Below are 24308 nucleotides of genomic sequence, written 5' to 3' on the forward strand. Positions count from 1 at the left end.
AAAGAATGATAGGTGTAACATTAAGGGATAAGAAAAGGGCAGATTGGGTGAGGGAACAAATGCGAGGTAATGATATCTCAGTTGAAATCAAGAAAAAGAAATGGGCATGGGCAGGACATGTAATGAGGAGGGAAGATAACTGATGGTCATTAAGGGTTACGGACTGGATTCCAGGGAAAGGGAAGCGTAGCAGAGGGCGGCAGAAAATTAGGTGGGCGGATGAGATTAAGAAGTTTGCAGGGACAACATGGCCACAATTAGTACATGACCGGGGTGGTTGGAGAAGTATGGGAGAGGCTTTGTCCTGCAGTGGGCGTAACCAGGCTGATGATGATGCTGATGGTGGTGCTTCCTTTATGAAGGACTACGGTGGCTGTGGAGCCGCTATAGATATCTTTCAGTATTTTTACATACAACTTGGGTACACCCTGATTTCGTAATGCCTCCATGACTGCCGAGGTTTCGACTGAATCATACGGTTTCTCGTAATCAATGAAAGCTATATGTAACGGTTGGTTATATTCCGCACATTTCTCTATCACCTGATTGATAGTGTGAATATGGTCTATTTTTTCTCAATAGTCTGGGAATATAAGGTACTGGTAGACGTTATGCAGTAGGAGATAAAACAGACTCGGCAAAGAAAAACCAAAAAAACATTGCTGATTGGAAAGAGGATACCACGTTAGTGGTGGAACGGGAATAAAGCAAGCTATAGAAGAGCGTAAGCACGCTCCTAGGGATTGTCGAGAAGCTAAGAAGTTGGCATTAAATGAAGAGAGGTGTTCCTTAGATGAAACAAATACCACGAAAAAAATAGGGTGAGGACTCAGCTCTTGCAAGAGGAAATTAAATGCACAAGTGAATGTTGGGTGCGTGTCATTGGCAAATGAGGCAAAACTAAGCTAAAATGATTTTGGAACCTTGTAAGAGCACTTGGAGCTCCAACGGAAAATTGGCAAACGAGTATCAAGTATGAAGACGGCAACGTCTACAAAGGAGACAATACACTGCGGTACATCACAGAGTTATTAGGGATAACTTCAGCACGAAAGAAAGCATAGTTACGACTCAAACGGATCCAGCAACAACATCAAGCCTGAGGGATCAAAGTTAGCATAGAATGCTGTTACTAGAAAAATGCGGAAGACAACGTCCCTAATAACGTGGCTGCAGGTCCCAATGAAATCTCAATACAGCTAATCAAAAACATCAGTCCGAAGAGCAAGGCAATGCTGAATAATGTCATAGAGCAAGTGATTAAAATAAATAAAATTATTTTAGATGATGTGAAAGGAAGATGAACCTCATCTGCAAAGGCAAAGTGATAAGGATACGATGAACTCATACAGGCCAGTTAGAATGTTGTCGGTGCTATATAGAATGGTAATGCAGTTTATAAAATTAGAACTGTCAAAGTTGGTTGAGAAAAATGATGTACTCTGAGAACTACAGAATGGGTTCAGACCAGGCAGATGCTTAGGGGATAATATATTTGTACTGACTCTGTGCACAGAGATTTCACTAGCTCAGAATTGACCTTTTGCATAGCATCTTTAGATATTAAGGGAGCCTGTGGCAGCGTAGACAGGGAGTTGTTGTGAGATATTCTTAAGCACGAATGCATAGATGACATTTTGATAGAGCTGCTGAGGGAGGTACAGTTAAACCTCTGTATAACAAAGCCGATAAAATCAATAATTTGCTTCATTATATTGAAATTTCAATGTATTCAAATTCGACCTTTTATTCAAATAAGTACAGTCAATAATAAGTACAGATAAGTAAATAAGAACTAGTAGTAACGCATAAGTACCCTGGAAGGTGGATGGGAAGTCGCGGTAGCTCAATTGGTAGAGCATCGTACGTGTAATGCGAAGACGTGGGATCATTCCCCACCTGCAGCAAGTTGTTTTTTCATCCACTTTCAGTTCCATTAATTTATAATTTTTTTCATTTCAATTAGTAAGTACGAGTAATTTCATCCCTGCTCTTCTTCGTGTCTTTGTTTGTTGGCTTCTTATGAAATGTCAGATCTCAGTCACACATCTACATCTTCCGTATAAATTAATGAGCACCTTTGCCCAATGCAAAAGAGACTGCTAGGTATGGCCATCAAAAAAAAAAGAAGGCACGAAACTGGAAGTTTGAGTGGACGACCGATGGCAAAATATTCGCAAGGAGAGAGGAGCAGTCCAATGTGAATAATGTGCGAAGCCGACCGAAACATTGGTCAGATTGTGCAACTTGGCAGGTGTGTTATCCTGCACTTTTTTTTTTTTGTAATGGCAATACTGCCCAACCATGTAAACTGCATTTTCAGTTCAAACAATGTAAAAGGCTTGATGTATTCTCATTTAAACACACGGTCAGCCAAAAATAAAGCAGATAACTTCTGTGCTCTTTTTGACAATTTAACTTTTGTTTTGATTTATTAACGCTAACAGAGATGCGGTACTCGTCGGACAGTGACATCAAATGTGCGAATTACAATGCATTTTATTTAAAGAGAACAAACAAATGTGATGGTGGTCTTTTAATGTATCTAAAAGAAAATAATGAGTGTGAATTGCTTGATGACATGACCTTAATATGTCGCAGTCTTCCAGTACAGCACACAACTTTGAAACACTGCTGCAGTGACACAGATTTGTTGTCATTATTGGTGACGCCACACACACCAGATGATCGATGGATACTCTGATTATCTGTTTATAACTAACCAATCCACGGCACAGTGATATTGGGCGTTATTTTCTCCAAAATTAATTATTTATCTTCCTATATATATTTTTTTCATTAAGCCTCACAAATGTGGCACCAATTATAGTTCACACAACTTTAGAACAATCCAAAACATTAATCAATACACTTTAGATGGCTTTTGATGAAGATTATTGCTGACAAATGAGGCATATGATACTTTTATTTGTCTGTTCATAAAATCTTGTGCTCAGTCATGTCCTATGAAAGAAATGAAAAAGGCGAGTATCTCGTGTGAGCAGTGGATGACTAAAGAGTGCATTAGAAATGATAAAAAGAAAGGATAAACACTTCCACAGGTTTTTAACTTTGTGCCGCTCAGAGGGTTTGGGTATATTAAACAAAATTGGAATAAAAGCAATGCTAATTTGTGAAAAATAAAGCGCACATAATTTTGTTTTGTTTTTCAATGGGATCATAAGACCAAGCCAGATGTCATGTGGAAGAAGATAAACAAATTGTTGGGTCGTTCACATTCTGCAGAAACTGTTAAAGAACTGGTCCTATGCAATGTGCCGGTTAAGGGTTTTGAACTCATTAAGACATTTAATGACTTTTTAATAATTTAGTGGTAACATGATAACGGTCTGTATCTCAGTTCTATGAATGATAACGAAGTCCTGGGTATATCTGATTTGTTTAGTAACAGTGCGGCATGTGGCATAAGTGCAATACAGATAAAACCAGTTAAATATGCAGTCAACATTAGTTTACCACATCTCTGCCATATTTATAACCTTGCACTCAGTACAGCCTTCGTTCCCCCAAAAATGCAGATGTCAAAAGCAATCACGATATTTGAAGGAGCAGACAAGGATTTGTGGACCGGCTGGCTTTGGGAGCCGGCAGTAAAACCACAAATGCGGCAGTGCAGGCTGACACGGGTTGGGCCTCTCTTTAAGTCGGAGAAGTGCAGAGCAAAATTAGTTTTGATGAAAGACTCGGGAGCATGGATAAAAATAAATGGACGGTTAAAGTGCGCAACTATCTGTACCTGAAAATCGTGCATGTAGAGTAGAGAAAGAGGTTAAGAAAGTTGGCAAACAAGTACAGGGGAATTGAAGGTGTAAGTAGACCATCGGGAGTCAGTGGAAAGAAGGTAAGAGAAACAGTGAATTGGATGCAAAGAATGGAAACAAAAAAGACCATGGAGATTTATTTACGAGAATGGGAAGAAATTAGAAGGGAAAATCTGCATGATAACACAGAGGGCAGTGCCTTACTATTTGAAGCTCAAGCTGCTTGCCCAAGGACAAAAGTGTACTGGAGCAAATGTTCGCAACAAGATGAGGCGCATGTAAGTTACACCAAAAATCCGGAGACCACTTGGCACATCCTAATGGAATGCGAAGCAATTCAACCAGTGAGAACCGTATGTAACGAACACCATCCAGAAGCGCTGGGATTTTAAGTGGATGGAAAAGTCAACGGGGCAGCAGTCGACATGAGCAAGAGACGTTTAGAGTACTGGTGGAAGAAAGGCAGGGAAGAGATTCATGCGACCGGGTCCATTACAGGCCTGGGTAGCAGTACAAGGTAGGTAAAGAAGTTTTGAGGAAGAGAAAAAAAATTTTAAGGAGATGCGCACAGAAATGCTAGAATGAAAAGTACGTGTAGCACACCTGATTAACTAAAGCAGGCAAGGTGGATATATGTCACCGCCCAGTTTCAAAGGTGATGTGATGAAATTGTCATCATCATCATCATCATCGGTGGCGCAACATGCTTGGAAAATAACATGATGTGTACAGAAGTGCCTGCCATGTTTGGTCAATCTCTCAAGCGTTAGTTGAATAAATCTGTGATGTACAACTCGTAGTAGTTCTGCAGAGTGCGCTCAATTTAGCAATTTATCTGCTGTTTGTATGTTTGTTTTCCTGTAGTGTTTGTGCCAATGCTGTTTGCTTTGCCACAGACGAGCTGTCGACGTGCGGCAGCAGTCATCTTGGAAGCCCACTTCCGCGCCGTGGACTACAAGAACGGGCCCCAAACCACAGTCCCAAGATCCGGCTAGGGTGAGACAGTCTGTCTTTATGTATGAGTGCACGTGCTTCTGTGTGTGTTGGAATGGTCACATCCTCCAAGTGAATCAGACATTTCTAAAGATATTCTAACCCATCCTACAAAACAACCTTTCATGTGCCGTCGCAACCATGACAGCGTGATTATAGTCAAGGCGGGTTCTGACGACAAGAACACACCTTGAGTGTCCATATACAGTTAAGCCTTGGTACAACGAACTTCAGCATAACGAAATTCTCGATATAACAATGTATCGTAACCTCTTGATCATACAATGCCACGTATTTAGAACCTCGATATGTATAACGAAGTGTGTTTGTATGCGATTTCAATGTAACTAAATTTAAGTGATGCTGAAAAGGAATGCCGAGATAATAAACCGAAACTTTCGTGGGCATATATGGTCAAATGATTGATTTACAAGTGGTTCCTGCAAATGCACCTCTTAAATCACACACTGCGCGACTAGAGCGACCACTGAAGTGGAGGCGCATCATGTTCCGTATGAAGTCCTAGTGCGATAAGATCATCACATGCCCCACGCACTGTATGCTTTAGGTGCGAGTGAAAGTGTGCGAGAGTGAGACTAGAAACATGGTGGTTCACGAGTGACGCCTTTCTGCATGAGCAAAGGGGAAGAGAGGGAGGGGCGCGAGCCTGTGGCAACACGATCAAGCGCGTGCGCCGGGGCGGGCGGAGTCGGAGATAAGTTGGCGCACATCTCGATTTCTGGTGCGCATCACGGCCGTAGCTGCGCACGGCTGTAAGCACGGCTGAGCGCATGCGCAGCCGCGCACCCTTCTTTAGAGGTAATCTGCCACGTGTGCAAAGAGTCGGCGTGCCGAGACAGCGTGGCACCATGTAAGCTGTCTTCCCACTCGTTAAGTATTGGAGGTTGCATAATCTTGAGTTTCGGTGACCCATTGGTGCGAAAGCAGATAAAGCATTCGCTCCCCGCTGCTGGCACTTTACCTGATAGCATCGTCCCAGTGCAAGCGACACTATCGGCCGCGGTGGCGGAGTGCACGCAACAGCGTGGCTGGCTTCACTTAATTCGTACCGCTGTTGCGAAGATATCATCATCATACGTTGCATGAAACCGTATCATTCATCTCTGACTCCCAAATTTATCAAAATGAATTGTTTTCTCATTCAAATGAGCTTTTTTTTTATTGCCCGATAATTCGGCAAATACTGTGGCCCCTTTCCGTGCAAGAAAAATCGATAAAAGGTCAGATTTCAACACAACAAAATTTTGATATAACAAAGCAAATTGCTGATTTCACAGACTTCATTACATCGAGGTTTAACTGTAATTGCTTTCACAAAAAAATTCAGTTGCCCGATTCGAATCGGCAGAAGTCTGCTGGACAAGTTTACAGAAAGCCATTACCACACTCCAGGTTTTCAGCTGTCTGCCACACATTAACGTAAGGGAAATGAAATGGCGCTTTTTGTCTTATTTGGCCACAAAGTCTTCCTTAAGTACCGCACAACTACAAACACAGGCAGTAAAATGGGACATGTCACTCAATCAAGGCCATCCCTCCAGCCTAATTGAAACCTGATGTCAACACCGCTGTGTCGTTCTGCTCACCAGCTTGCCTGTTGGCAAGAAAAGGGATCAGGGCCGAGTCCGTGTTTTCTTTGGACGCAGCTGTCGCATTGTGAGCAGCAGTGGCACCACCACCACCACCGCCGGCGAGGAGGTGATGCGCAGTCCCCTGGCCAGTCTTCGCCATGCTGTCCCCTCCACACCACGATCGGCCAGCGCCGCCCACCCACTGTCGTCAGCCGGTCCGTCGTGGTCGCCCTCGTCAGTCAAGGGCGGTGGAAGCAGTGCCGGAAGCAGCGCAGGCAGCGCAGGTGGAGGCTCTACCTTCCAGGAGGACCTGCTTCGACTCATTGGACCAGACTACCTGGACAGTGATTCGGAGGCAAGAACCGCATGCCAAACTTCCTTTCAGGCTTGACCGAATTATTTTCTACAGAGTGTTCCAAAAGTGTGAGCTTAGGTTGGCAGATTAAGCGGGCAATCGCTCATACTTGTTTATCAGTATTTCTGCAGGCTCTGTGCTCACTCGCACTCATGTGCACTCAGACTCATCGCCATTCACTCACGCTCGTAGTCACTTTCATTTACACTTAGCAGCACTCGCTTCCCCCGTTCCACGCATCCAAGATGTGGCATTTCAAGGCAAGTTGAACTCAAGGTTGCATTTGTGTGTTACTTACCTGTTTCATCCACAGTAAATCGAAAGTGTGCCTCGTCTATGATAATACAGTCGAACCCACTCATAATGATACCGGTTTTAACAACATATCGGTTATGACAATGAGAGGCCGCTGCACCGTCAACTTTTGTATGTTTTCCATGGTGAAATAACCCACTTACTACAATGCTCCGATGCTGAATTATCAGTTATAACTATGAAGTTTGGCTGCTGGGTGTCCGAGCCGAAAGGCAGATAAATGCAAAATCCCTGAAAAAAATTAAAATAAAATAAAATGAGAAATTTGAGCTGCTGCATGTTGGGCCGCTGCCCCAGCAGCCGCCACGTGCTCATTATCTAGCCATCTCTGCGTCCCTCTCTCCCCTTGCCCTTCCACCCCTCCAAACATGAATGGGATGCGCCCACAACTCTACGCCGGCCCACCTTCCGAAACACAAATGGACCGTGCCAACTGCGCTGCCCGAAGGTTGCTCGCATGTTGCTCGCTGGCTCCTCATTCAGTGCAGTTCTGCAAACAGCTTAATTGCTCACCTTGGTCTTCGTTGTTTGCGTCTAAATTGTTTCTGGCCACACGATTTCTCACTGCCGAAACGGAAGGTGGCTGATCCGCCCACCAATCATCGGCAATGCACGACGTTGCCGGTGAAAAGAAAGCACACGGCTGTAGATTCAGAAAATAAGCACTTCTAACCAATGAGGCGATCGTCATAACCATGCTTGCATCAGATATTGACAGCAGCGATGACGCGTTAGGGCAGACTTCCTTAACGTTGTCCTCACAGGAGGTTGAACAGATGAGTCTGTCCCTCTGTGGCTTCGTTTTCGTCAAGAACCTTCCGCTGCACTATGTGGAGCACCTGGATGCCTTGGAAAAGCATGTCGACAAGCTTTGCATAAAGCACGCAAGGCTGACAGACATAAAGTTTTCTTGTGCAAGCCTGTGAGAAATATGTGGCGAGATGCTTGTGGCGATCTCGCCTCAGCGTTTCTTCTGGACTTCTCAAGCTGACAGGCTGCCATGGCAGTCTTCTTGCAATTTTTAAAAGGCCCGTTTTGGGGCCAGCAACGCGATGCCTTAGCGGTGCTTGCATATCACTTGCTACCCGTGATCCCTCTTTGCAGTTGTTATAGCAGTGCCATTCTTTAATGCCGACAGCTGCGGTTGTTACATGCGATCGAAGCGCCCAGGAAGCAGTTAAGGGGGTACATAGGTTGTGGAGATTATTTTCTGCATCTTATGGCCAAATCGGATGAAAATAAACAAGCTTACTTAGTTTTTCGTGCTGATTTCAAATATTCAATAGTTCCATAGGTCCATTAGTTCAGGAAATTGACAGTGCTGCTACTCTACTGTTTCCGGAGACAATGAAAAAAAAACTGAGCAGAAAGTGAATATTATTGCATAGCTAGATACTGTAATGTGCAGTAACTTCAATGCTGCAAAAAGTTTTCAAATGAAATTCTAATTAACCATTCTGCAGGTGATCAAAATTCTTTCCTTGTCCTAAGGCTACCACACCAAAAGAAAATTAATGAAATGGACATATTCATGCACACAAATTTGAAATTTTGCTTTGTAATATGCAGAGTAGGCTTTCTGCTAAAGAAATAATTACTGCTCTAGCTCTTCTAGATCGTGAGATATCAATCCAACAGCTTGTTCAAGTCACCCAAAAACCTGTTTTGAGAAAAGTGAGAAAACATGCAAAATCCTATTTTATTACAAATTTACCGTTACAAATTTACCGTTGGAACAGCTCAGTAGGCACCAGGCATGTAGTCCTGCTGACTCCCAGCCCCTGTGTGCCGCTTTTTGAGGGACTGGCACAAGTTTTCTGATGCTTTGCGCTTCTTGGCTGATGCTGCCATTCGACGCCTATCTTTCTCGGCCATGCGGGTGCGACTTTGTTGGCTTGGATTTAGACACAGTTCTTTCATTATGTCCTTTGAGGCCCTTGCATTGCCTGGATTGAACTGTAATACTGCCTCTGCCACAGCAGCCTCCACCATGAACAAAGAAGCGTGCCGGTCTTCAGATCAGATCAGATGCAAGATACAGACCATCGAATGCAAGCTTTCGTTGTTATTTTGCATTTTACCACGCTGGCAATGTTGCAGCAGTTTCTTGTCTGAAAGACATTCACATATGGAACGTAAAGCCTGACACACATGAGGAGGAAGCTTTCGAGGATGTTTTGGAACCGGCTCACTCTTGGCCACTGCAGCATTTTGCTTGCACCAGGAGTTTGGGCCTGATGGACAAAGAGTGTGATTAGCCACATGATCGTTTGATGCAATGTGGTGACATGTGGCCATCACTGCATTTTGAGTGGCATCTACATCTCCTTTGTGGGTGTTCAGAGCCCATCCATAGTATGAGGTTAACTTGGAGATCAAGTCTGCTGTCAAGCGGCCCTTTCCACCAAGACTGTCACGTCCAGGGCCAATACTACTGACAATGATTTGAAATGCCACTTTTGAGACCTACTGCACTGCTCACAGAAACACTGCGCTATCAGACATGAAGGAGGAGAACTATATTTTTCTTTTCTAAGCAGTTCATGTTTTTCTGCCTGGTGGTATTTTTTGAATGCGCTCCGAAGTTTCGTGATCATAAAAGTAGAAAGTAAAAATGGCCATCTCTAGGAGTGGCGCACACACTTCGGAAGATCGCAGATCTTGTGATTCCACTGCACCTGCGGCTGATTTTGTCGATGGATTGAGCAGCAGCGAGTCTGAGGCGGGTGCCTTTTCTTCGGATTTTGACTCTGAGAGCACTGACGATGCTAACCAGCCAGGAACATCAGCGGGCACAACCCGGCACACCCAACTGTAGTGCTTGCAGTTAAATTTTTGTAGTGGAATACGTGCTCCATGAAAAATTTTGATCTTTTTTAATATAGTGCCTATTAGACGGCAATACATTTTGTATAACTCATAATTTTTGTTACATATTTTTCTTAGTATAATCAGTGCATTTTACCGTTGTTGACATATTGGGCAGAGACTAGGAGACTTACGTAAAAGCTTGAGAACCAGTTAAGGACCGCGCTAAGAGTGATGTAACGAAGAATGCTAGGCATAACTTTAAGAGACAGAAAGAGAGCAGTTTGGATCAGAGAGCAAGTGGGTGTAGCTGATATACTAATTGACAGTAAGGGAAAAAAATGGCACTGAGCAGGTCATGTAATGCACAGGTTAGATAACCGTTGGACCATTAGGGTTACAGAATGGGTACCAAGAGAACGGAAGCACAGGATGGAAGCAGACTAAGTGGTGGGATGAAATGAAGAAATTTGCAGGCTTTGCTTGGAGTCGGTTGGCGCAGAACGCGGGTAATTAGAGATGGCACGGAGAGGCCTTCGTCCTGCAGTGGACATAAAATAGGCTGATTATTATTATTATTATTATTATTATTATTATTATTATTTTTCTTAGTAGGTATGAGCGTGTCTTTACAAATGTTGTTAAATTTTATCTGACAGTCTTGATTCTGGCAATGTATATCTTTTTTATGACGTACATCTCGTTAATAATACTTTTGTGCGTGAAAAGTGTAGTCATTCTGCTTTTTGTTTATCTATTACATAAAATATTGAGTGCAGTAGTTTCTTCAGAAAAAGAAAAATCGGGCATAACCCACAAAAAATCCTTTTTCCTATGGTAGGGAAGGAGTGAATCCCCTATAGCGCTTGTAGCAGTGTGGCAGGAAAGTTGGAGTTAACTGAGCATGACCGCTTGCCCCAAGTGAGAAAAGTGCCTCTGGTACAAGGTTGTCCCAATTTTTTAAATATAAAATGCTTCGACGGTCATTTTTGAATGCCACTACATTGTGTTTTTAGCCTCAATCTTGTCGTTAGCACATAATATCCTTCCTAATGCCTCCTTTCGTGCGATGAGCATGTTAGGCTGGTAAGCATGAGGTTGCAGGATCGAATCTTAGTCACAGCAGCCAGATTTCGATGGGGGCAAATATGAAAGTGCCCGTGTACTTAAATTAGGCGCACATTAAAGAATCCTAGGTGGTCCAAATTTATGGAGTCCCCCACTATGGTGTGCCTCATAATCAGATTTTGGCATGTAAAACGCCATAACTTAACTGAGGTTTTTTAGCGCACGAAAAGGGATGAAAGACAGTGGCAAGACGCGGACACAGCGCTATGTCCGCGTCTTGCCACTGTCTTTCGTCCCTTTTTGTGTGCTAAAAAACCTCAGTTATGGAATACCAGCACGCATGCCATAACTTAAGGATGCACGTGCATCTCACGTGTGGCACAAGCTGTGTATTTCTAAAATAATCTCCATACTGTTGGCAGTGTTGCTTGTTCTGGTTTGTCCTTTTTTTTGCATAAGCTGTTTTGTAATCCCCCGAACTCTGTCCTTACAGATGAAATCAAGTGAAGTGAGTGTGGGTTGTGCATTGATTAATCCAGGAACCCACGTGGTGCCCCCTTGGGCCGTCAGAGCGTCCGCGGTCGGGCCCCGAAACACCGTCGTCCTCGTTGGAGCGTGCTGGCAGGCGACAGGGACTCGCGCTGCGTTGCCACTCGTCCTGTCCTTCAGCCGCGGAAGACGTCATCCTCACCACTGCGCAGCCAGCACAAGTGATCGCCTGCTGTGATCTCTCGCCATCTGCTGGAGCTGTGGATGCAAGCGCTGACAATGTGGCTGACAGCACCAGGTGCGACCTCATTTTGACTTTTCTTTTCATCTGTTTGTCTTGCGTGACAGCTTCTTTCTCGTCTCTCTCAACTTAAAAATAGCAGTCAGTGGTGTCAATGTGCGACGAGATACTTGCCGAGTGCCTGTAGTTTACTAAGCCCTGAAACGAAGCGCTGCCCATGAAACACAAGGCAGATGCACCATACCACCACCACTGGCCCACCTGTTGCCGCGCGGAGGCTCGCGGGACGGAGGTTGGAAGTCGCCCGCTGTGAGTTCGAACACATGCTTCAGCTCAGCACAATTCGTCCTTCCTCCAGCAATTGGTCTTCACCTCTCCACCCGGTTACAAAGCAGGGGAGTGGCAACTGGTGGCCTTGTGGTGATTTCAGAGTTTTGAGTGCCATCACTACTCTGGATCAGTATCCTCTTCCCCTAATGCATGACTTCGGCGCTCATCTCACAGGAACCAATTATACAGTGTGCTGAAGGCAGTGGGCATGGGGCTGGTGAAAAGAAGACAGTGAGAAGCGCTTGCTTGCCCATTTCACTATAGCACTGACTTGTTTCGGCCTACCGCTGCAAACCTAGAACTAGTGCTGCTAGGCGAACACTCCTGTTGTAACAGCAAGATTGATTTGATGAGTGCATACCATCAAATTCCTGTCGAACCCAGCGACGCCCCGAGGACAGCACTCACTAATCCATTTGGCCTGAGTTTCTCTGTATGCCTTACAGTTTGAAGAATGTGGCGCAAACTTTTCAAGGATTCATGGATAAGGTTACGTGCGAACTCCCGTTCTTTTTTGTCTACCTTGACGACATTCTCGTAGCAAGTCGCACAGACGAAGAGCACAAAGAGCACCTTCGCCTTCTATTTGAGCGACTGTATGAGCACGGCCTGGTCCTAAAGCCCCAGAAATGCATTTTCGGTGTTGAAACCCTGCATTTTATCGGCCATCGCATTTCACCCCAAGACATCTAGCCACTGGAATCACGGGTGCGGGCAATTGAGGACTTCCCCTCTCCAACGTCCTTCCGAAAGCTTCGCGAGTTTCTGTGGCTCGTAAATTTTCATAGGCACTTTATACCATCCTGTGCGCAAATTCTTCAGCCGCTTAACGTGCTGTGTCACGACTCCAAAAAACTGCGTACCTTCCACTGGTCCTCGGAGCACGAACACTCCTTCCAGGAAGCCAAAACGCTCTTCGCCACTGCAGCATTGCTGATTCATCCTTTGCCTCGCACCCCAACTCGCCTTATGGTAGACGCGTCAACCACGGCAGTGGATGCAGTACTACAGCAGCACGATGGCACAAACTGGAGGCTACTGGGCTTTTTCTCAAAGCGCCTAAATCCCGCAGAAGTTCACTACAGCACCTTTGCAAGGGAGATGTTGGCTATCTATTGCACTGTCAAGCCTTTCCATTTTTTTCTTGAAGGCTATAGCTTTTACATTCTGACCGACCACAAGCCATTAACCTCCGTTGTCAAGAACAACAGTTCCTCGTACTCAGAACGTGACCTTTCAGCAAATTTCCTTTATTTCCAAATTTTCTGCAGACATCCGCCGCCATGTCTCTGGGACCAAAAATCAGGCAGCTGACGTACTGTCGTGGATCGGCGCTGTGCCTGCTGGCCCTGTGGATTTCCAGGCTCGTCGCTCCAGCTTAAGGAGGTGCCGCTTCCCTACACAACATTGGTCGCATGCGACACATTGCAGGCAGCTGTTTGCCCATTTGTGCCCCATCAGTTTTGGCGGCCAATATTGAATTCACTGCATGGGCTAAGCCAACCTGGCATCAAAGCGAAACAGAGGCTTATCACAAGACTGGTTCGTCTTGTCGGGAATCAACAAAGATGTTCGAAGCTGGGCAAGAAGCTGCCAAGCCTGTCAAGCCGTGAAAGTGACCCGACACACTCATTCAGCGGTGCAGCCGTTTCAACCACCAGAGAGCTGTTTCGATCACGTGCATTTAGACTTGGTGGGGCCTCCTTCGCCCTGCCAAGGTTTCAGGTACTTTCTCACGTATGTCAACCAGTACTCAAGGTGGCCTGAGGCGACGCCTTTACAAGACGTCATGGCCGGAACCTGTGGCAGAAGCATTTATTGCTATTTGGGTGTTGCGGCACGATTGCCCTCTGCACATAACTACTGATCAAGGCCGACAATTCCGAAGCTCGCTTTTTTCTGCCCTGGCGAGACTGCTTGGCACCTGCCTGCATAACGCCATGGCTTACCACCCACAAAGCAACGGCATGGTCGAGCTTCTCCACCGACAACTGAAAGCGTCATTGACCACCACGCTCGACAGACAGCACTGTGTGGAAGGGCTACCCCGAGTACTACTAGAGCTGCGGACAACAATCAAGGATGTGGTATCAATCAGAATCAAGGCCCCTTTTGTATGGTTTTGCGGCAAAGAGACAGTGTTGTGCGACCGCATGGTTCATTCATTCACTCTACATTCTTTCCGCCATTCACAGCTAAGCATATAGCATTCTGGGGGAGTGAGCCCTTGTGGTGATCGTCCATCACTTCATTGTCCCCACCGTGGCTGTCACTGTCCATTGCTCCTGAAATCTAGTTTGCCTCGTTGGGGGGGGGGGTCATTGCCCTCTGCTCTTTCTTGGAACTGAACAGCGGCTGCCCGACAGGGTTGCTACCGCTGCCACTCGGCAAACCTGATCTTGCTTTTGAATAAAACCAGTTGACTCTCCGTTCTCAAGCTGTCAAAACGTGTATTCCTTGCCTCCGCCAAACCGAGCTCCCAACAGTGGATTGGCAAGCCGGTTTAACGGCCGCATCGGGAACTTCCAGTAGAAATGGTGATTCTGCGGTGCCCTTAATAGAATATTTTAGCTGCAGAGGACTTCTGAGTTCAAGTGCAAGTGTCTCTGCTCTGCTTCAGCATGCAGGGCGTGCAGAAGCAGAGCCGCATTAATTAAAGTGCACAACAGAGTCTAGGCAACGCAACAGAAGTGGTCGCGTGTGATATCAACACTTCTGTGCCTGCCGCAATAGCTTTGCGGCTAGGGTATTGCGCGAGGTCGCAGATTTGACCGAGGCAGTTGCATTTCGGTGGGGGTGAAATAAGAAATGCTCGCACACTTTGATTTCAAGGCACGTTAAAGAACACCACGGTGCCAAAATTAATCCGCAATGTGCCCCTACGGCCTGCCTCATAATCTGATTGTGGTTTTGGAACTTACAGCCCCATAATCCAATTCAAGTTTAATGCTTCTGCCATGACGCGATGTACCATGTGAGGCAGTGACAACGTTGAACCCTCTCAGAGGTTATGAAATATGGCGCAAAACAACGCCTCGAGCAAACACTTCTCCCTTTGTGTTTTGGGCACTACGCAGGCAAACAGCAGGGGTGCAAACAAGGCAACGTTTAACATCAACTCACCACTTGGGTGTTGGACAAAACTTTGAAGAAATCAAACATTCTCCGTTAACATCATCGCTAATTATTGTCAATCAAAGCAAACAGCACAGAAAGCTTCGCTTACACCGATTTGCACAGTGTGAGGGATCTTCATTTTTCTTTTTTCTCCTGCATACTTCCAGCTCTAGTAGCAGCGGCAATCTCAAGCAGCCGGAACAGAGACTGCAAGCTCTTGAAGACAAGGTGGTGAAGCTCCAGGAAACTCTAGCACAGGCAAGTGCTCTAGACGCTTACCTGGGACAGTCATCTTGGGCTTGATGGAGTTAAATTTGATTACTTGGGCATGTACCTAATTTACAGCTGGACCTCGCTACATGCTGATATGAGAAGCTTTTTATACTTAATTCATTGTATTCAGTAATTTGTTGTATCGAGGTTTCACTCAGTTTGCATTTAGTATTGAGTGCCCCAAGTTCACCATATCTGCAGCACTATCCAGAGGCTGACACCCGCTGCGGTGGCGTAGTGGCTATGTTGTTGTGCTGCTAATGACGAGTTTGCAGGATCATATCCCAGCCACGGCGGCTGCAATGCAAATACACCCATGTCCCGTGCACTCGGTGCACGTAAAAGAACCCCAGCTGATGAACATTCATGGGGAGTCCCTCACTACGGCATGCCTAATAATCAGAAGTTGTGGTTGTGGCACGTTAAACCCCAGAATTTAATTTTAATCCAGATGCTGTGACTGACGCCCAGTTCTGCTTATTAAGGTGGATTCACACAGTGTACTAAAACATAAACTTTGATCCACAGACTATACGACTACATACTACCCTAGTTGATCAGGAATTCCACGATAAAGCTCATTTTCTTTCCCCATCAATAAATATAACTTCAAATTGAGTGCTCCAGTCTATACTTGGTCTTGCAGACTTTCCAGTGTGTTCGTCAATTTCAGTTTGTGTGCCTGAATTACGAATAAATGCCGTTTTTTTTAGCAATCCTTTGGCCGGCACACTTTTTCTCACAGGTATACATTTCAAGGCTTCTTCACCTTGACCGTAGGTGGCATTAGACCAACAGCATTTCATTGCTTTTCGCCTTGGGATTTTTCCATTGTGAATAAATGAAACGTGAACATTAAATGACCAGTCAGCATGGTTGCATTATTTACACTGTTAGATACAATATATTGAAGTGTGTAATCAGAATTAAGTAGTAGTCCACTACATTAATGTCTAACTGGTCCCGCTTCTTATTTTTCAACTGCTCACAAAGTTGAATCTTGGATGGATTAATTGTGAGTCCAGCTCTTGTATTCATTGAGTGAAAGCTCTTGGTTTGACATCCTGATATCCTATTTTGGTAGTATGTTGCTGTGAAAATTACGTACTTCAATGACTCACATCTAAGCTGATAACCCCCCCCCCTTTTTTTTGTCTTCTTTCTGCTCAAAATTTACGAGACAAAACACGGGAGGAGCTTACCTAGGTTCGAGAGATGCAGTTGGTGGAGTTGCGTGTATGGATGCCACTTGAGAAATAAATGCACTCTTACATGGGTTGTTATTTGGTGCTGCACCAGAGCTGCAAACTTGTAGAAGATGACATTCGAGCTATATTTCTAAGATTAGCAATTTGCAAAAGCAGTGATTGGCTTTCATCATACGTACAGAAGGCTTGCACTGGCCTCATTTTAGCCGCCATGTTAGAGTGCCAGCATGGTCAGAAGCTGCGTCTTTTGGGTGTCTTTTGTGGTGGTTCTGCCGCGGTTTTTAAAAGCACAGATGTCAGTGTTCTGACCACGTCTCTATGACGTTGAAGCGGGTTGCTCATGGCAGTGAATATGATACACTGACGTCATCCTAGGTGCCGGTTGGAGGACCAACTTGGTGAGAAGTTGAGTCCATGATATTATGTGCACGCACGCTATCTATTGGGATCAGCTAATTCTTTAATAAACTCGTTTGTTTATGTGACATTTGAAGCAATACTGGTGTGCCTGAACTGAGTGGTCACAATGTGTAATGGTGGTTCACTTGTGAGGTACTGCTTCTTCCTTTAACAATGTGAGTACCAATTATAGCAAGGGTAGTCAGTTCACGAAATTTCATGACTGTTAGTCAGCCTGTGAAGTATCACATCTTAGGCTTGTTCGATTATAAATTCTTTGATATGAAGCAAATAACAATAGTATTAAAATAATTTACATGCGATAGTTTGGAAGTTGCTGACTGAGGAAGAATAGCTAAACCTGACTAGTCACGCCAGATGTGCTTCTGTGTGAAAAAGCCAGGCAGCAAGCTTAATAATGGACATGCTAACAGGCATTCTTTCTAAACTCATCTCGCAGCCTTTTAAAAAAAAAATCTCATTTCAGACACATTAGAAAGGACATGAGGCAGTACAGTGTACAATGAAAGGGAGAAGGAGTCGAGTTAATGCCAATACAAATAAGTGAGCATCTGAGATGACAACCACATTTTGACATGTCAGCATAGTCATGTGAAGGATATGCAAATAATGCTACAAATAAGATGGTGTGTAGTTTTATGTTTGTCTCTCCCAGTTGACTTGGGTTCCTTTTTTTTTATGATCATGTAATTTTGGTGTATTGGATCAGATTTCACACTAGCATAAGCCATGTAATGACGTACAATGATCAACGGACTAAGAATGGAACGTAACTTGCTACAGCAAGGCAAATATTACTTTAGATATACATGAAGACGTGTATGAATCTGTTTCATGACTTTGTTGTCTTTTGGGAACATATTTCCAGATTCACGAACAATGCAACTACTAAAACAGAAGCATTTGTGATATTGTACTTCTGCAGTAACTGTTCTGTGATAGATATTGGGACATAATTACAATGACAGTATAAAAGAAAACATTTGTTGGCTGTGCAAAAGGACGACAGGTGCATAAACACTATGCATTTGCCTGCGTTATATTTGCGTGTAACTATGGTCAACTTTTTACACAGCATAAGATGACTTTTAATTGAACACCCATTTACCCAGCAACACTCCCTCTTGCAATAGCATAAGAAGTTAATATGCAACTACTAGAAGACAATTTGGTTCCATACTTTGGTTTGCAGAATTTTTCTTGCACCAATATTCAAGCATCAGAGTTTTCAGAAGTTTAAGTGTCTTAGTCTTATGTGACCGAAAGCAAATTGTTTCTTAGTCATATCTTACGCATATAAAGTATATCTGTTTCTGTATTTTGCAGCGTCAAAATTGCACCTAATATTTATCATTCAGGTTTATATTATGTGTGGGATTTTGTGGGATGTCCAATTGTGCAGCAAATCCTATTTAGCGAACATACACAAGTGATTACCATGTCAGTGCAACAGTTGGCATGTACTAAAATGTAAGCTCTGAAAGCTAGCCAGTCAAACATCCTTGCAAATCTTTGTTTTGCCTGTGAATCCCCACAGGAGCAGCACAGGAAGGCAAACCTTGAACACCAGGTCCGGCAGTTGCAGCAGGAGAACCACCGTCTGCACGAGCAGTCCGAGACTGCGAGTGCCCAACTCCGCCGTTTCGCAGACTGGTTTTTTGGACCTTCAGATACTTAGTTGGCAAGCTGCCCAGAAGTTTCACATTTCTCAGTCTGCCTGCTTCTCCACGGTGGATGGAAGACAACAATATTGTTGTCTGCATGACCAAAACTCAAGTTCTTTGGAAACCCAAACACATTGGTCAGTGGTTCAGCAAGTTGTTTCGTCTGCTGCATCCTTTAAACCTTCTGCTCCTCCAAGATAGGCACAGGACAACAAAGTCATCTGCTGGCCACTAAATGTGTGATAATTCATCTGTGAAAAATTGAGTGAGAATGCTGTGCACCCAAGAGGTTGTGGTGATATGACATCATTCCCACTGCTTCCTTACCCCACGAAATCATTAAGTGCTCCTCGTACAACTTCTCAGCAACTTCAAAAGTGCTTGCAAGCTGCTGTTCTTAGCTTGTGTGTCACAAAGAAAGTTGCCCAAAGTTTGCTTTGTTTGCTGTCAAGGCAACAGGCCAAGACAGACTACGACAGGACTCGATTTTTAGCATTGCAGAGCGAGTGCAAGGACAAAGTGCAGTGAAGTGTTTGCTGCAGTGTTTCAACACCTGAAGCATCGGGCATTGAAAAGAGCTCAACAATTTGCCAAGACCCGGCGAACATCAAATGCTGAAGCTTGGATGAATGGATTGCTGTGGTTGTGTAACTCTGAAATCCATCTGTATCATTACTTCTCAGTGCTTTTGGCCCGACTTGTGTTGGCTTGGGTATAACTGGCTTTTAAATGTATCCGTTCCAGCAAGCATATGTAACCTCGAGAAGTGAAGTGCAAATGTGTGTGACCGTGGTTGGTGTCTGCCTCAGACTCTGGGAACTGGACGATGCCCAAAATTCTAGTGACTTTGAGGACACAGTCCAGTGAACTGGCATTCTGCTCCGTGAACACTTGTTTCAGCCCCGGTTGACGTGTGACCAGTGGCTAGAGCTGGGATGTACAGCTCAAACTCAACTGTACCTTATGTCAAAACTGCAACTCACCATGTAATTGTTGTTCGTATTGTAGTAGATGTTTTATGTGTGTTCGTGTCGTATGTTGAACATGCCTACCGCAAGAGGACTGGGTAAATCATCATTGTACGTACTCAGCCCACCTTTGCTTGCAGGCTGCCGTGCTGTGTCTCTCAAGATAGGAATGCTATGTGCTGATCTTCCACCATGCATCCGCCATCAAAGCACTGCATGCAGCTTGTTTCATCATGTTGCCCAAGTCTGGCAGCTGCAGAGAGCTTTGATGGGCGCATGTAGCAAGTTCGTTACTTGTCACCCAACTTCCAGCGCAGATACAATTGCCTTATGTTCTCAAGTTAGCCAAAGCCAAACTTTTTGCAGCATTTAAGCCAGCTGCACACGGAGATCTAGGCTGATGGGGTTGTAAGCTGTTGAAGACTTGTCAATATAACTTATTCATCACATCTGGTAAATGTGTATGGGCAGTTACAGAGCACAGTCTGTGGCAAGTGTAAGGACTGTATTTTTATTGGTGTGATCTTATGAAAGACTCATTTTCTTGTTTCGTTTTTCAGGTAGAACATGGCAGAGGCCATCCTCCAAAATTCTGTGCATAAAGAAAATACATCGGTCTTTGTTGACGAGATAGACGGACAAGTCTGATTTCAGACACTTCTTCATCCTAACGAAGGCCTTCAGATTTTGAGTAAGAATAAGTTTAAAGAATGGTTTGCCCTCCAAATGGTGCCATTTGGGTATATTGTGCAATGCTGATATAGTAGTAGGTTCACTTATGAGACTGCACAACATTTAGTACTGAATTAAATTTTTTTTACTATATCGTAGGAATCTGTAAAATTTCAGTACTAAAACTATCGTCCAATTTTTTTATTGAACATTCCATGGAATCAAATGTGCCAATAAAAGTGCCGCAGCATTGAATCTTCAACCACCAAGACTGTCCACAATGCTCCTGAATGTTGCTCTTTGCTCATCTGGTGTACCTCAGATGTACTAATGTGTGTCTAACAACTGTCTTGAATAAGGGACACTTTTGGAACTCGTTATAACATTTAATTTTTAAATAATTTTCTGCACATTGTCCCCACATTTCTTGTGTATCATAGTATTGCGTCCAGCACCGAAACCATTTATCTATTGCATTTCTATGGCATATTTTTATTCCGCATTACTGTTATTTTTTCTTTTGACATAATTGTTGCAGCAACAATGGGTGAGCTAGAATTGCAGCATTTGTGATAGCCTACTTCTTATGTCAGTAGCGAAGGTAAAACACAAGAAACATTGCTTTTGATGCATTCGTTTTTGAACGCAAAGGCATTTGGAAATTCTAATTGCTAAAGCATTTAGAAACCAGGTGTCTGAGATCTGGCTTATGGTCATTTTTGTTCAGAGTCCCAGCCCATTAAATATAGCCACAGGTGCCTAAAAAATAATTTGACTCCAGGAGACATTGCCCCGAAAGTTACTACCTTATTTGCATGAGCATCACATCAAGGGGTGCTCTTCACAACCTAGTATTGCCGTTAGAATTAATCAGTTGCAAGCCTAGCTTTTGGGCAGTGACTGTGGTTATGGTACGATATGAAAAGGTTGACTTTCCAGCAAGGCTCTGTTCGCCAACGCTTGAGGCCGCTTCTTTTTTTGAAACCCAAAGTCGGGCAGGATGGAATTTCTCATTTGCTCAGGGTGCTGTTGTGAACACGATATGAAGTGCTTTCTCATTTCTCTTGCTCTAATTACACAAGATAAAAAGAAAATATTATGTATGTGCAAATATGGTAGTAAGCGCAGTTGTATAATGTCCTTCTGTTTTGATGCTGCTTCACGTGTTTTTCTGTGTAAACCTTTAGCAAGCAGTTCTCATCTAGTTGCCACAGTGTCTACTACTATTTAGGTAGGTGTTGTCTCTTTTTCACATAACTTGCAGTTCCTTAAAACAAGTTCTTAACGTTGTGGGACTGCAGCACTTCTAGACTTGCTTCTACTGGGCTTTACTAAAGGGAGTTCCTTTGTCTGGATTTCACTTGGCTTTTCGTGTTCTCCGAGTGTGAATCTGTAGCAAAGAGTTTTGGTGTTTTGGGAGCAGGGCACAATGCTTTTCAGTGTCATCGTCCATTTCTGAAGAAGTGGAGGGAATTGGTTCTGAGCCTTACTGGAAGCCCCTTTGTTCTGTAACATGGACGGTGCATTCCTTCTGCCTTGTGTCAGGTGACTGGAAAATCTGTGATCTGTTTCAACTGTGTTAGATTTGTTTCTTTTTTTTCCTCCCAGAGCCATCGCAACGAGTTTCCCAAAACATTAAAGGGCATTTTGAATGGTGCAAGGCTTTTGCTTCAAGATGTTGTTACCCAGCCAGCAAAGGTGCATTTAATGAATTTTGCAGTTGTAGCAGTTGACATAGCGCGTCCACGCTTTGACCGAAAGCAACTGTGTTGTGGTCAGGGATTCCTCTTCTCGTTTTTCTAGCTCATCGCTCGGCTGTGTACTCATGCCTGTTTATCGAACCGCATGTGGAACAGTATATGGATGTGTGTGTACGTGGGAGAAATCGCCATCGCTTTTGTGCGACTCCTTCATTCCCTCACACGCAGGCTCATTGGTGGTGCCCTCATTCCTCAGCTGTCACGCAGGTTCGCCATTTCGAGACAAAAGGAGAACCGCACAGGCTCAAGGTTTCTGTTGCCACTTTCCATATCTGTGCTCTCTCCTTGTCTCCTTCAGTTACCAGTTTTCCTTGCCCTGTGTGAGACATTGAAACAGTGTGGCCATTTTGCCGTCCTTCATAACTGGTATCCCGCAACCGTGGCCGAAGCAAAAAACTGTCATCGTGGTGGTTGCACCCATGACTATTACTCACTTTTTCCTGCTTGTCCTTTGCTCTTGGCAGCAGTGTTCTCTCCTGACAGACTTTTTGATGTAGCCCTATGTGGACAACGTATGTCATGCTACCATTGCAGGTCTGTCGCCACAATTTTCACCACAGTTTTGGAATTCATTTACTATACATTGAGGAAATGGTGTGTTTTTATGCATCCCCATTGAAGGGACGAGAGTACGACTCCTAACGTCAAGAAAACGGTATTGTTTTTATGCGTCCCTGTTGCATTGACCGTAATACTCTTTATGGGATGGAAGTGTTTGGTCAGAAATGACAATCTGTTTTATAAATTTCCCACAGGTGTTGCACACGTGGCTTGCTGGTTGCTTGCCTAGCCGCTGTTTAGCTATCTGGCAACTACTTGATCAAATTGGCCACTGGTGCGTTGGATTCCAGTGTTGTCCTGTGATGCTACGTGTTGTGGCACCGTGCATATTTAGAGTGTGACTCTGTGTTTGATATCTGTCTGTAAGGACTCCTTACAGCTACAGTGAAACCATGCTGTACATTACCAAATTGCTGTGCATTGTTTTAGTTGGCTAGAGCCCAAGCGTCTCATCCTCTGTTGGCCTCCGTACTAAACTCGCGCTTGTAGCTGTCAAAAATGCCAAGACCGTTAATCCGCTTCCGGAAAAAGTGCTTCTCGTGCCGGCCTAGTTTGCCCACCAAGATTTTCTTGTTTGAGATGCAGGCGCCGCAGTAGCGTCACATTTGCCTCATCGTCACACAAGTCTTGATTACTCGCGCCTACTGCTTTTACTGTATCACTTGGTGTCTTCCTGCATGCACAAAACAGGAAAGCTTGTTGCCGGTGTTGGTCGAGCATGATGTTACGAAGGTTTCAAGATGAACAGCAGCCTATTTTGACATGTGCAATCGCTGTGCTGTTAGCGAGACTTAAGGAGTACTGCATTTGCTGACAATTGCTGTGTGTGCTTGAACTCTTTTCAGTTCACTTCAAGATGGAGGCATTGCCTTTGCAGGTTTAAACATTTTGTTGTGTTGCGCTTCAGAGCCCCATTTAACTACATCCCTTCATAAATATACTTGTACAATACCTCAGTCTCTTTTATCCACGAATTTTATGACCGTTTGTTTTTACAGCGCAAGTTATGTGTGACATTTGTAGGGTCATCTACATCTTTTTTTTTGCTGCTGTTTGCCCATTAAGAATGTCAGATAAAGATGCCTCCCATATTTCCCCATTCCCTACCGTTCTTATTTTTTTTTATTTTGTAGAAAAGCAATAATAAAGTAGCCAAAGATGCGTTCGAAGGATCGCTCATTGTCTTGTGTCTTGTCTGTTTTATGGAGATTCGAAAACTGTACGGCTTAAGCTTGGTTACACTACTGAATATACACTGAATATGCTCTTATGCATTGCTACTTACGATGTCTGGGCATGATAGCACAGTATACAGTGTCCCAAGTAGCATGCAACAAAATTTAAACATATGCAAATGTCATATAGCTGGACAGAACTAAGGCAAAGTTGTTTACTGTCATTTGGAGATACTCGGAATATTTTTTTGTGTTGCACCTATTTACATATTATTCTTCATTAATTAATCAACTTCTTAAATATTACAATTAGATTAAAAGTGTCAATGATAAAATTGTAGAGCAACATGAAAAACTTCCGACACTTCTTTCTGTTGCTCAATAAGTGCTACATAAAAGTTTTTCCGAGCACGAAAGGAGCCAGTGAGTACATGCAAAGCGCCTCGAGCAGCCAGTTGCATGGCAATTGGGACACCTTGTATATTAGAAGACTAGTGTTAGGACATCCTGTACACAG

General features: G+C 44.1%; 1 protein-coding gene across 8 annotated transcripts in view; it reads left to right on the plus strand.

Moving 5' to 3' along the window:
• The window catches only part of LOC135903460 (signal-induced proliferation-associated 1-like protein 2), a 222478-nt gene extending 198683 nt beyond the window's left edge, over positions 1-23795 (plus strand). For all 8 annotated transcript variants that reach the window (XM_070522588.1, XM_065433782.2, XM_065433783.2 and 5 more), the window contains 5 exons: positions 4679-4778; positions 6443-6722; positions 11453-11700; positions 15258-15348; positions 18529-23795. In XM_070522588.1, the coding sequence (XP_070378689.1) occupies positions 4679-4778; positions 6443-6722; positions 11453-11700; positions 15258-15348; positions 18529-18669 (860 nt within the window). In that variant the 3' untranslated portion in view covers positions 18670-23795. The remainder of the gene's footprint in view (positions 1-4678; positions 4779-6442; positions 6723-11452; positions 11701-15257; positions 15349-18528) is intronic.
• Positions 23796-24308: the final 513 nt, after the last annotated feature.

Source organism: Dermacentor albipictus, chromosome 7 (genome assembly GCF_038994185.2).
Source record: "Dermacentor albipictus isolate Rhodes 1998 colony chromosome 7, USDA_Dalb.pri_finalv2, whole genome shotgun sequence".
Taxonomy (NCBI): domain Eukaryota; kingdom Metazoa; phylum Arthropoda; class Arachnida; order Ixodida; family Ixodidae; genus Dermacentor; species Dermacentor albipictus.